The sequence below is a fragment of the Syngnathus acus genome, chromosome 21 (genome assembly GCF_901709675.1).
Source record: "Syngnathus acus chromosome 21, fSynAcu1.2, whole genome shotgun sequence".
Classification (NCBI taxonomy): Eukaryota; Metazoa; Chordata; class Actinopteri; order Syngnathiformes; family Syngnathidae; genus Syngnathus; species Syngnathus acus.
In genome coordinates, this window is record NC_051105.1 from 3597002 (window position 1) to 3609564 (window position 12563).

Sequence of the window (12563 nt, forward strand, 5' to 3'; positions counted from 1 at the left end):
ATCTTATGTGTCATACAAAGACGGCAATCGCGACGCCTGCAAAGAAAATAGCCGCTTAACGCAAAGTTGAAGTGCAAGGAAATATGCTTTGTGTTTGATGTCACCCACACTACTATTTGTTGTGAGCTTGACACGTTTTGCTCCCTGAATAAAGATTTTAAAGCTGTACTAGCTTTTCAGAGCTGTTTCTGGAATTCAACAATCTGGAAATTGAGCAGGTAGAAGCAGCCTGATGCAAACAATTCTAATAACTTTGAATTATTGTTACTATTATTATTGGTTTTTGAATGGGGACAAGAAATAGTCAAGACAGGCTTTTTAGCTTTGTCATCAAAAATGGTTGTACGGTCCATTTTTATTGTATGGCTGATGCTATGCGATTGATCAAGAAGCAAGTAGACAATTTCTTGGCAAATGACAGGGCCTTGCATTTGACTGATGACCAGTCCAATCCAGGGTCTGACCAAAGTCACCTGGGATAGGCTCAGACTAACCCGCGACCCAAATGAGGACAAGCACCAAGGAAAATGAATGAATGACTTTTGGCTTTACATTTGTAGTCATTCAGTGTCTTGTATTGTAGTGAATACAGATCATTAGTGTCTGTACAATATAAGTCATATTTGTGTCAATACGGGAGGAATCTTAGTAAGATGTGGAAGCGAAGGTTTAGGAAAGCCCGCTGTGAAGACTAAACTCCATCTTGACTGTCAAGTGGTTGAGAAAATGGATCTGGTTTGCTTGAGTAACCCCCAAAAAGTCCGACTACCAGTTCTCATCCGAAAATGAGCTGGAGCTGGCGGAGTCCGAATCTGCGTCCGTCAAGCCGTCTAGGTCCCAGTCGGCGCTGGATCCGCTATCGTCGTCCTCCTCGGTTGAAAAGCTGTGCGCCGAGCCGAGGCACGCTGGATAGACGCGTGTGGAGACGCACACGGGCCCCAACGTGGACACGTAGACTGCCATGACGCTCTTCCAGCACTCCCGTGTGGGCTCGTACTCGTGCATGAGGACGCGGTTCTTGTTGTGTTGCAGCAGTGTCTGCGTGAGGAGCATCAGCTTGCCACCATGCTGGATCACCTGGTAGTTGAGGGCGCGGCTGTCGATGGGGATGTCGGCCAGCCGCCGCCACTCGCCCCGCGCCGGGCTGTAGGCTTTCACCACGGGGATGTCGCACACGCAGACGATCTGGTCCTGGTACACGCACGCCTTGTGCAGTTTGTCACGCCGCAGCGAGCCGCAGTGGCGCCAGCGGTTGCGGCGCGGATCATAGCACAACATGCGCCGCTTGTTCACCACGTATAGGTGATCGTTCAATGCCACCACCTGCATCTTACTGAATGAATGTGGCAGAGGAGCCACAAAGGTCCACTGGTTCCTCTGGACACTGTAGCACTCGACCTCTTTCAAACGAGCGTCCGTCACAGGGTTCCTCCCCCCCAGGAGGTACACGTGACCATTTAGATAGCCCATCCCCGAGTGAATCCTCCCAAGCGGTCTCTCCGCAAGCTCTTGCCAGCTGTTGAGCACTGGATTGTACTGCCAGAAGTGTTTGGAGAGGTGAGACGCCAGATAAAGGTTGTTTTCTGGGCTAGAACAAGCAATGAGGGACTCCATGGTGGAGCGTTTGTAATCCTGGCTGCTGAGATCCAGGAGAGGAGGCGTCACAAAGTAGAGGTCCTCGGAGTACGGGTCGCAGCACATGATGTTGTCGTTGGGAAGACCAAAGAACAGGATCATTTCTTTGGCGCTCACGCCTATCCTATGCTTGGGAACGTCCAGAGACGCGGCCACAGCGCAGGGCCTGTTGAAGAAGGACTCCAGGTATTTCTCCACGAAGGGTCTCGCCGCCAGCCCTTCCAGGTAACGCTTGTCCCTCTCGGTGAACAAGTTCCAGCGCACGCACCTCAGCGCCCGCAACGCATCCTCCTTCTTGGGTGGTGCGTTGGCTTCAATCCAGCGTAGGGCGGCCATGCACACCTCGCGCTCACAGGCCACGTCCAGCGTGTCGAGCGAGAGCAGCTCCACCAACTGATGCAGGTCCAGCTCGCACAGCTCTCCCGAGATGCACAGCTGGACAAAGTTCCTGGCAATGAATGCCCGAGCGCTCTCCTTGAGCTCGGGGTTGTCATAGGTGTCTGCGAACTTCAGAACCCCGATGCAGTTGGCGAGGTCCAGCCTGCGGGTCATGAAGCCGGAGCAGGCCATCCTGATGTACTCAAGTTGGAGCATGTTGGCGGCAGCGTACAGCCTTTGCACGTTGCCCTCCGTGATGGTCACTTTACCCGTGTAACAGTAGTCCACGATGACCGACATGGACTCTACGTCCACCCCACGGATGGCTACCCTCTCCTGAACGCTCTCGGTCAAGCCGCCGGTGAACATGCTTTTGAAATACGGGCTGGCTGCGGCGAGGACGTTGCGGCTGCAGTAAAACAGCTGGACGGGGTCGTCACCCGAGGGCCCCCCTCTCACAGCACCTTCGCCGGGCTCCAGTGGTTCTCCGTCGGGGTCCACTTCGATGGTAACGTCCGAAAGGAGGCGGCTGTCGTACAACGCCTTCAACTCCCCCATTAAACCTTGAGCGTGACTTATGTCCTCCAACACTTCGGGTCCATTAAAGCAACCTAGCACCGAAGCCATTTTTGGGTCTAGTTTTTTTTTTTTTTTTACCTCACGTAGCGGAAGCTTTCTGATATGACACCGCCTCGCGCTCCACCTCCACGGCTAGCTGACAAGGACACATCCGCTCACGAGAAAACGTCAAACTTGTTTAAAAAAACAAAACAAAAAAACATTACCATTCACTTTAACGCGTTCCGTGTTCCTCAAAGTTGGTTGTCGGATCCAAATGACCATAATGTCCAACGTAAACGTGTTGGTTTTCTTTCTTTAACTCCGTGTGTATTAATGCTTTTGAGAGAAACAGACTGTCCACTGCTGATGAAGGCGGGGGGCAACGATAAAAATACACACGGTAGAGTGTCAAAATAAAATACCCTTCAAGTAAATAAGTGTTGAAATATTTTGAAATAACTTTACTTAATATATAAATATAAATGACTATTGAATTGTATCTGAATTAGTCAAGATTTACACCTTTTATTTGAGTGTTTGCCGTCAAACTAGAAGTATTCTCTTGTTTTGAAGGCATTACACAAGGCTTCCGCTCTCCCCCACCGCAAGCCATTTTTGCGTCAGAGCGAAAGAGCGCATGTGATTGGGTGTCATAACTGGGTCAATTTCACATGAATAAACGGCATTATTTGAATGTCCATGATAAAATGAAATCCGCCAGATTTATACACATCTACCCCTATGTATTGAATACAATAAATTAAATCCATATTATAAAAAAAACAACAGCAATCCATATTGTCTTTTATATAAACTATTCAAAGTTAATGCAAAGGTTTATTTTTCTCCCTGAGTGTGCAGAATCAAGTTATTTGTACTTGAGGTCTGGTACTGGATGGTGATGATGAGAAAGAAGGCGGAGAGCAACTCCACCCTGCTGCTCATCTTCTGGTATTCCAAAAGGGGGCAGCACAGCCTCTCGACAGGTTCAGCCGGTCCGACTGGAGTAGCTTTGTTTTGACGGGCTTGTCCCATTACTATGTTAATGTGAGGAGTAGCATGGGTAAAAAAAAAATCCGAGGATATGCTGACACCATAATTACGAATAATCTCAATTGCCCAAATGCGTGAACTGAAAACATTTTATGCATGCCTTTGGCAAAGTAATATTTGGTTGAAGCAACTTTGCCTGTGGTTTTGTCCCACGACAAACGGACAAAAAAGACAAATTTCATCTTCCACAGATGTTCTTAAATGGAAGACACAATGTTGTCAAAACCTTTTATTTTACTTTAAAAAGTCTCCCCAAACATCCTCTTCATACATATGGTAAAACTCATCAGAGATGATGTGCAGTATCAATGCAGCGACCGGTTACACTAAGTGAAGTATTTCTTTTTAAAAACTTAACATGAAAAAAAACACGAAATATTCACATTAAGAACAGTCATCATTTAAATAACCCAAAACAAAAATTGTTATTCACATAATTTTGATAATAGTGCTGCAACAGGAGGCCAGTAAATAGAAGTGATATGAATGTGATGAATGTGACACCACTTCCAAACAGGCATAGCATGTAGCAAAACAGTTTTCATCATTTTTACACCACAGTGACAAAAGTTTGAGATATTTCAAAAACACATGTACAAAAGCGTGAATCTTTTATATTTTCAGCTTGCAGATAACCAATCAACACGCGCACTTACAGTAGTAAAGAGTTCACATTTAACAACTGGTTAGCGGAATATTGCAAGTGTCTATAAACAGGGGTGGGGAACCTTTTTTCTATGAGATAGATGCCTTTTCATTTTTATAAAGTCCTTACGAAATGTATAAGAAAATATGATGCTGCCATCAAACATGTTTATTCATATCCATCCATCCATTTTCTGTAGCGCTTGTCCCCACGGGGGTCGCGGGTGTGCTGGAGCTTATCCCAGCAGTCATCGGGCAGTAGGCGGGGGACACCCTGAACCATTTATTTATTTATACCATTTGGCCGGAGGTGGAATCGAACCCACACCCTATGAACTGTGAGGCCGTGTTTATGAATATGATTTGCGAATTCTGTGGATTTTATTTGAATTTCTACCACTTTCTTTGAGGTTTTACTTGTTTTTGGTCCGGCTCAAATGATCTGGTGGACCATATCTGGCCCAGGAACTGCAGGTTTCCCACCCCTGCTTTATTATTGATCCAGCCTGCTGGATCTATAGACGTCATCTTTCGGAGAAAAAAAAAACAGTCATTCTTTCTTGGGTGGCAGTTAAACAATTGTTACAGTCAGTAACGCAGCGGGACCCTGTTTATTACGAGTAGTATTAGTATCATTGTTATGAAGATACCTGTGGAACGTTAATAGCAGCCATCTTTCCAGCTGGCATCCCTCAGGGTACTTAGGGGGGTTAGGCTCTTTGGGGGTGTCAGCAAACTGCAAGCGAGAGTCACAAATAGAATAATCAAGACTCGTCGCCATTGATATTTTACCCATTAAAAAGCAAGCTGCAAAAAGCTGAACTGAAATAGCTATGTATGATATATGAGTAGAATCTTCCAATTATGTAATATCACAATTGGGAAATAAACCTAATGACAAACCTAAGTAAAAAAAAAAACCTTAGAGTAAAATAAATGAATAATAATTGAAAAATAATGGCTGAAATTCAGTGGAATGTTTGCAACATTTTGGCTGGCCATGGTGCACTCTTGAGGCAGCTTTTTCTCCCCCACAGTGACACCCAGTGGTTGCCCAGCGAGCATTCCAGCAACCAAATATATTTACTTGAAAACGGCGATAAGTAGGCTGGCTTCTGAATCTTACCTGCGCGTAGGTTGTGTAATTTTGCTTGAGCGTGGAGCTCCACCAAGGCCCACAAAGGAGGCGGGGCGAGGGAGTGAGCTGCGGGGGAGAGCGGACTGGGCAGCTGCAGCGGGGGTCTTTACGGGCTGCGGTACCGAGATGGCGGCAGGTTTGAGGGGCTGAGGCAGCGGCGTGCTGCTGCTGGAAATGGAGTGCAGGCTGGTGGAGGTGGACAAGGCGGAGGGGCCCTGCAGGACAGTGGGGCTGACGTAGGCGGTGGCTTTGAGTAGGTGGCGAGGGGCAGCGGGGAAGTTACCAACGCTCTGGACGCGTTGACTCAGCTGGCCCGGAGAAGGAACTGTAGCACACAAGGTGACTGTTGTAAAATCAAGGTCAAATATTCAAAGAGAAAATATTTTGAACTAATAAAAAAATAAAAGGCAAACTATGAAACAATTCTGAGCTAAGGTAAGCCAAAAAAGTTCAATTATGTTTAGCAAACATAAAATACGTTAGGATAAAAGATGTACGGAGATTTTGGACGTCCCGAGATGACATCAACGCACATACGGGAGGTGTAGGGTCTTACTGGAGGACTGGAGGCGTGCGAGACTGCTCGACGAGTCAAAGCTGAGGCTGCTGCGCAGGGAGGACATGGTTGGCAAGGAGGAGGGACCATGGGACGGTGGGTTGACGGGGGACGCCAGGCATTGCATACTGGGAACGCTCGGGATACTGGGAACGCTCGGCATGCTGGGAGCTCGCATCAGGTTAGGCATGCTTCTCCGCAACCTAATGTCTATACAACCGTGGCAAAACAAAAGCAAAATAATGTAAGCTAAAGTATGCCAAGGTCATCAGCTAAAATGAACCCCGAAGTTTGCTATATGCTAAGATCAATTAAAATAAGAGCAACAAATTCTCAACGGAACAAAGCTAAGACAAAACAAAACTAACTGCAGCGTCCAGGTAGGAAGGGCAGATCCCACCCAGAACATGAACAAGATTCATAATGTGCTCGAGAGCCTTTAGGTAAGCAAAAATACGGAGGCTACCTGCGCTGTTCCTGTAGGACGCGTGCGTTTCCCCGCTCAGGCCGGCGGCCCCCGTGTAGGGTGCCAGCCCCCCGAGCGAGAGGCTCGAGGCGGTGGATTTGCGCCTGCAGTCTCTGAAGCTGGAGAAGGTATGGGAGTGGGACAGGCCGCCCCGCTGCAGCGAGCCCGTGCGGAAGAGTCGAGGCTGTGGAGGAGGAAGCTGATCGTAACCCTCCTCCTCATCCTCCTCGTCATCCTCCTCCAGATCCACTTCGCTGCGCCGGAGCGAGTTCAAAGAGAAGCTGGAGCAGCGACGACTGACTGTTGCTGAGGTAGACGCGTAGTCCTGACGCAGACCTACCAGGGCGGAATATTTTACTTGAATGAAAGTAAAACGGTTTGATTTCCAGCATGAATAGTTGACTCACTCTCCTCCTGAAGGCGGGCCATGACCTCCACGTCAGTCATGTCCTGCAGTTTGTACCCCATGGAGATGGAGTCGTCATCCATCTCGGAAATGCCTGCCTCGCTATCCATGGAAGACTGAGGGCTGATGGCCGCGTGCCGCCGGCCAACATCTAAAATGCAGCAGAGGGAGCTCAGTTGAATTTTGAAACCACTGGACCTAACGCAATGCTGCATGCAAATCACCCATTCCAATAATCCATAACATTAACATTTACAGGCAATTACAACACAACATTGAGTTTGCATGTGAGAGACACATTTCAAGTCAAGTCAAGTCAAGTTTATTTGTATAGCCCTAAATCACAAGCAGTCTCAAAGGGCTTCACATAGACAAAAATTGACAATTATTCTCAAAGCATCCCCTGTTTTGCCAGTTAATTTGAGTTAATTGCTTTGTAATATTTGCTCCTTGATGAAAGCATGTCGCAGATATGTTAAAGACACCTGGGAATTGTTTTAAATGCATAGTACATTCCTAACTGTCATTAAAGTGTGGAAAGAAGTGAAGCAATGTAATTGAAATATTGTGAGGAGCCACCTTGTGGCTACTTGCCCAGTCACGTGACACACCGTTAAATTTTAGAATTAACAGTTGACAATTTTTCGCTAAGCGGGGTTGTCGGCATTTGTTGAATCTACCATCAAAGTAATTAGTAATTGTACCTACTTACTAAGTTACTTTACTTTTACTAAGTTACTTTTTCCCCAATAACTGGGGCAGTACTAAAGCTGTGCATATATCTGAATGTCTTACTGTGCATGGTGGAGTTCGACAGGAAAGTGGGGGCCCTGTCCAGGCTGAGGCTCGGCCTGAGTGGGAGGGCGGGGCCGGACGATGACGGCGACAGCGTTGGCATCGGCAGAGCTTAGATGGGAAAAGGATAACAGATTTTAATCCCGTTGAGGACAACGTGCAAATCCAAAGTGCGCTGGCATGCCACTTTACACTTACGACAGTAATATAATGTGGACGAAATTCGTTTGAGCTTTCAATCGGTTTTTTCCGACCATCTAATCGTAATCTGCTCACTGCGGGAAATTGGGAGTGTGACAATTAGATGTGCGGTTGGTTCACTCGGTTTATGCCTGAAGACTCAATGGCAAGGAGACTGGCAGGGAAACAAAATTCAAGACTTGTGCTTTACCTGTGCACTAAATTAAGTCAAGTCAAGTCAAGTTTATTTGTATAGCCCTAAATCACAAGCAGTCTCAAAGGGCTTCACATAGACGAATTAGCCAAGATAATGAAATCTTTACTTTTTTATCTTTACTTTGATCCCAAAGTACAAAACTTTTGACCCCAATCTAGTTGTTGGAGTCATCCCAGATGTCCTCTGGTGCCCCCTATAGGAAGCATCCTAATTTGATAACCAGCTTAAGTTATGAGGCGTTAAAGGCTTGGGATGTGTTTATGTTGTTTTTGTGCTTAAAATATGGTTTTTTTTTCTCTCAAGCTGCTCTACCTTCCCTAGAGTCTTCTGGTACATCCGAAGGGAAGCACCCAGTAATATCTAGGCAACATTAGCATATGTTATGTGTTGACATTGTGTTTCTGCGTTAAAAAAAAAAAGGAAACAAATGATTCTCTTCATTTCTCTTCATGCTGCTGTGCCTCCCCAACCAATATTCAATTAGCCATGTTAGCGTAGAGTAGGAAACGTTTAAAGCATCTCATGGATTTATATTTTATTTATTTTATTATGTGTCTTTTAAAACAATCTAAAATGTGTTGGTTGAGCTATAACCCAAATTGAAGCAAGAAGGGCCAAGTTGGCTTTCTTTTTTTTTTTTTTTTAAAGTTGGGTCAGATGACTAACTCACAAAATACCACAAACCACCCAATTTGTGGGGTTGTTTCGTGGGTCACTTTTGGGTTTGAATGAATAACCCCAAAAGTTTTATTGCCTCAATTTGGCTTCATTTTGACCCACCAGTACACACATGCATTGATATTGTGTTCACACAAAAACACACCTGTGGTGTCGCTTATTGCAGCAGGTTTGGAGTAAGGCAGGATGGGGCAACTGAGTGCGGACAGCCCGTCTATGCAGCTGTACGGTCGGACAGAGGACACTCCTCGCCATCGTTTGGCTGGGCACACAAACAAAGCCGGAAGGGGTTCGTCAGCAGTAGCATAGCAGATTGATGACACCGCCAGCCAAATATTAATCTTTTGCCGACATACCACCATGGATGTTGCACATGCGTTAGATTACGACAACAGATTACTTGATGTTTTTCTGGCGGGATCTGAGGATAAGAAGGGATTGCATACGTATGTGGGTTACATCCTATTTTCAAAACCACAATCAGACCTCCTCAAATGTACATTTATTTGATTATACGCTCTGCTCCAATTTCATTCGCTTTTGAAGCATTTCGTCATTTTGAATTTAATCCAAATCCAGGGACTTTGCTGTGACACCCAGGAAAGTGTCATGAGCTTGGAAGAGATAAGTAAAGCCCCCGTTCCGCTAAGAAGCCAACATTAGCGACTGTCGGTGAAAGTAGCCAAACGTGTGTTCACGTAAGGGTTCGTTCAAGGTCACCAAACGCTTGCCCAGCAAGTGTTTTTTTTTCCTGTTGCAAGGAAAATTTGAACATGTTCAAAATCGCCTTCATGCTCACAATTTCTGGCTGGCGACCGTTTAGCAATTCCATTTCATGTTCAGTGTCACAAGATGTTCATTTGCGCACATGTAGGATGCGAAGCAACATGTGTCGCAGCTTAGCATGATGCCACAGACGTTAATCCGAAAGGCCGGGCGGTGCTCGCGCAGGTTACCTTGGTCCAATCTGTGGCACAGCGTCATCCTCGCCAGCTCCACTTCTGGTCCCGGTTGGTCCAGGACCTGCCTGCACCACTGGAGAGGGCTGAGGCCGCTGTCGCCGCCGTGCAACATGGCTTTGGTGCTCACATAAAGCCTGAGAAAATCAAGCACAATGATTTGGATGCAAATGAGGGACTACTTCCATCCCACAACGGCGCAAACGCCCCCATTACACCTATTCTAGCAAAATCTCAAAATCAAGAAAATTCCACCCATGCACACAGTTAGACTGCTTTAGCCTCGGGTCAGAACGGAAACAGGGCTCGTAGAGTTCAATGACAGTGCATCTCAACTCGGCCGGCCGATTACAACAGCATGTAGGTCACAGTCAGACTCCTACACGCTGCCATTTCTTGTCTTCTAAATGGAGGTTGGTGCTGAGACAAGCGGTTCAATGTTGCCTCCTCTCATGGCTGGATTCATCCGTGCGCTCCACTTTCCACGACATCACATCACAGCAGTCGGCGTTGTCGTTGCGGATTCAAAAATAACAGACAGCCTGCTTCCGAATCCATAACGTGTCTCTCATTCCTGCTGATTTGGATCGATCGGAGAAAAAGTGCACTCAATGCCCTCCACATTAAGAAACAGCTTTTATTTTGGGCAAAGAATTTGTTTATCACCCACCCATAAATTCATGAAAAATATTAAACCATGGTCTTTTACTCAATACCTGGTGTCCACGAGGAGTAGTGCATTTATGAATTTATTTTAATAACAAACCTTCAGAAATAGGTGCCAGACGTGTTTAAGATTTATTATTACAGGGTAGCCGAGATCTCTATTAGTGTTAAGGCATTCATTAGTGTGGAGACCTTCACTTTTATAGCAACATATTTCCTCATATCGTAGGCGCCAGAGGTGTTTATTTTCTCAAATGCAGACTGCAGAGTATCAATCAGTGAAAAGGGTTTGGGTATAAGGTGTTCATTAGGCCTTTTTTGTTAAAAACCCATTTTGGTTTAATAGTGATCTCTCTTATTCTCTACTGCAACACATACAAGCTGTCTATTAGCGGAGGCCCTCATTTGCTAAAAAAAAAAAAAAAACAGACTATAATGATAACATTGATCCACCTATTTTCTGAATCGCTTCTATCTCTTCCTATCGGTACTGGAGGTGTTTAGTAACGCAACTGTAGAGGAGCTCAAGCATCTATTAAGGGGTAAGGCATTTATTAGAGAGTAGGTCTTTGTTTTTAAACACATTTGATTGTACCATATTTCATCATATAGGCGTCAACTTAGCCGCAAAGGCTCGAATAGGGGTAAGGTATTTAATTAGGATAGAGTACTGTAATGTAATATATAGTACAAACACGTTTGAATACGGTAAGATTCCTTGGGGTTGACTACAGCCCTAATATTTAATGTACTAATGTAAAAATGCAACTGGAATGATTTCGTTCTTCATATCATGATAGGAGGAGCGGATTTTATACGCCAAACAAAGCTTTTATTTGGTTGTAAGGCATTTATTGGGGTGAGTGGGGAACCTTTTATATGACCTCCTTTCCTGTAAAGACTTTTATCAAGGGTGCCAAATGCATTCGGTGTTACATATAATTGACCCACATCGACACATTTAGGCTAAAGAAATGATCTTTTTGGAAAATACGAGTGATGACTGAACAGGGATCATCTTGTGGTTATATTTCAATGCTTTGTTTGATAATTGTGCATTTCTTTAATGCCTTCAAGCCTGATTTGTATGTAAACTTAAAAGCACAGTTGTATTATAAGAGAAAAATGTAGATTAAGGTAGTAGTGGCTTAAAAGTTTGATTTGTCTAACAGATGGATGAATATTTGATGAATATAGTCGTGATGTAGGCCTAATTTAAGGCAGTTTGTCTGCATTTAGGCAATCTTCGACTTCAACTTGAGTTGAATATCAAAAGCATGGAAACACAAGGAGAAATAATCAGAACCAAAAAAAGAGTGTTACCAGCTTTCCGGTTCCGACACGGTGAGGACGGTGCTAAGGTCCAATACGTCAACCTCGTCCAGAACCGTCGTGCCTCCATCCTCTTCATCGTCCTCCTCCCCCGCCACCTCCTGCTCGGCGGCATCGAGAGACGACGAGCTGGGCTGAAAATAGGCGAAGGGCTCCCAGGGGAATTGGGTCTCACACTTGGTCGGGAAAGCATCCTTGACAGCCGGAGAACCTGTCTGCAGCTGGCGGTGGTTCTGGTGGAGATGGTGATGGCGGGAGGCGACGGGACAATTGTTTACCGCGTTGGCCCTGCTCCGCAGCTGCTCGTTTTGCTTCTCCAGCTTTCGCACTAGCTCCTGCAGCTTGAGCACCTCCAGCTCGGCGTTGGCCAGCTTATTGTTGCCGTTCACGTCCGCCATCACGGGGGGACCCAGCAGCACCTCGGCGTCCATTTGCCACCGCCGCCGTGCACATGGAGAGACGGCTCCGCTCGCGTCAAGCGTTCCGCACTTAATAGTCCTTTCTGGTTTAATTCGGATGAAGGTGGCCCACGTCTACGGTTGGAAACCGCATCGCACACACTCATGCACACGCACACACACACATGCGCGGAGGATGCTGATGCTGGCATGACTTGTAAGCTGTCCTCTGATTGGTCAGCAGCTTCCTGGACGCCACATGGCCAGGAAGTGTTTGTATTTATGTATCTCGGTTTTATGGTGCGTATTTTCAAGGAGAGTCTCAAACAATTGATGTTAAAGCGGGGGTGAGGCAGAATGTCGCATTTAGTGCAAGAATCATTAATGATCAGTGTCTTCACTTTATTCAACATTTATGTTCCCTAGAGTCATTAATGGTCACTTTATTCAACATTATTAATGATCAATCCTTGTGGGGGAATTACTCTATGTCTGCTTTG

The 12563-nt window shown here is 45.8% G+C and overlaps 2 protein-coding genes across 2 annotated transcripts; both read right to left on the reverse strand.

Moving 5' to 3' along the window:
* Positions 1–346: 346 nt before the first annotated feature.
* On the reverse strand, positions 347–2945 carry kbtbd7 (kelch repeat and BTB (POZ) domain containing 7). Its single transcript, XM_037239465.1, has one exon. The coding sequence runs from the start codon at positions 2638–2640 to the stop codon at positions 766–768; it is 1875 nt and encodes a 624-aa protein (XP_037095360.1). The 5' UTR covers positions 2641–2945; the 3' UTR covers positions 347–765.
* Positions 2946–4611: 1666 nt separating this feature from the next.
* Positions 4612–12259, reverse strand: slain1a (SLAIN motif family, member 1a). Its single transcript, XM_037239464.1, has 9 exons — positions 11657–12259; positions 9665–9804; positions 8854–8970; positions 7634–7744; positions 6840–6989; positions 6433–6768; positions 5967–6176; positions 5399–5735; positions 4612–5008 (listed from the first exon to the last, which is right to left on the reverse strand). The coding sequence occupies exons 1-9, from the start codon at positions 12094–12096 to the stop codon at positions 4933–4935; spliced, it is 1917 nt and encodes a 638-aa protein (XP_037095359.1). The 5' UTR covers positions 12097–12259; the 3' UTR covers positions 4612–4932.
* Positions 12260–12563: the final 304 nt, after the last annotated feature.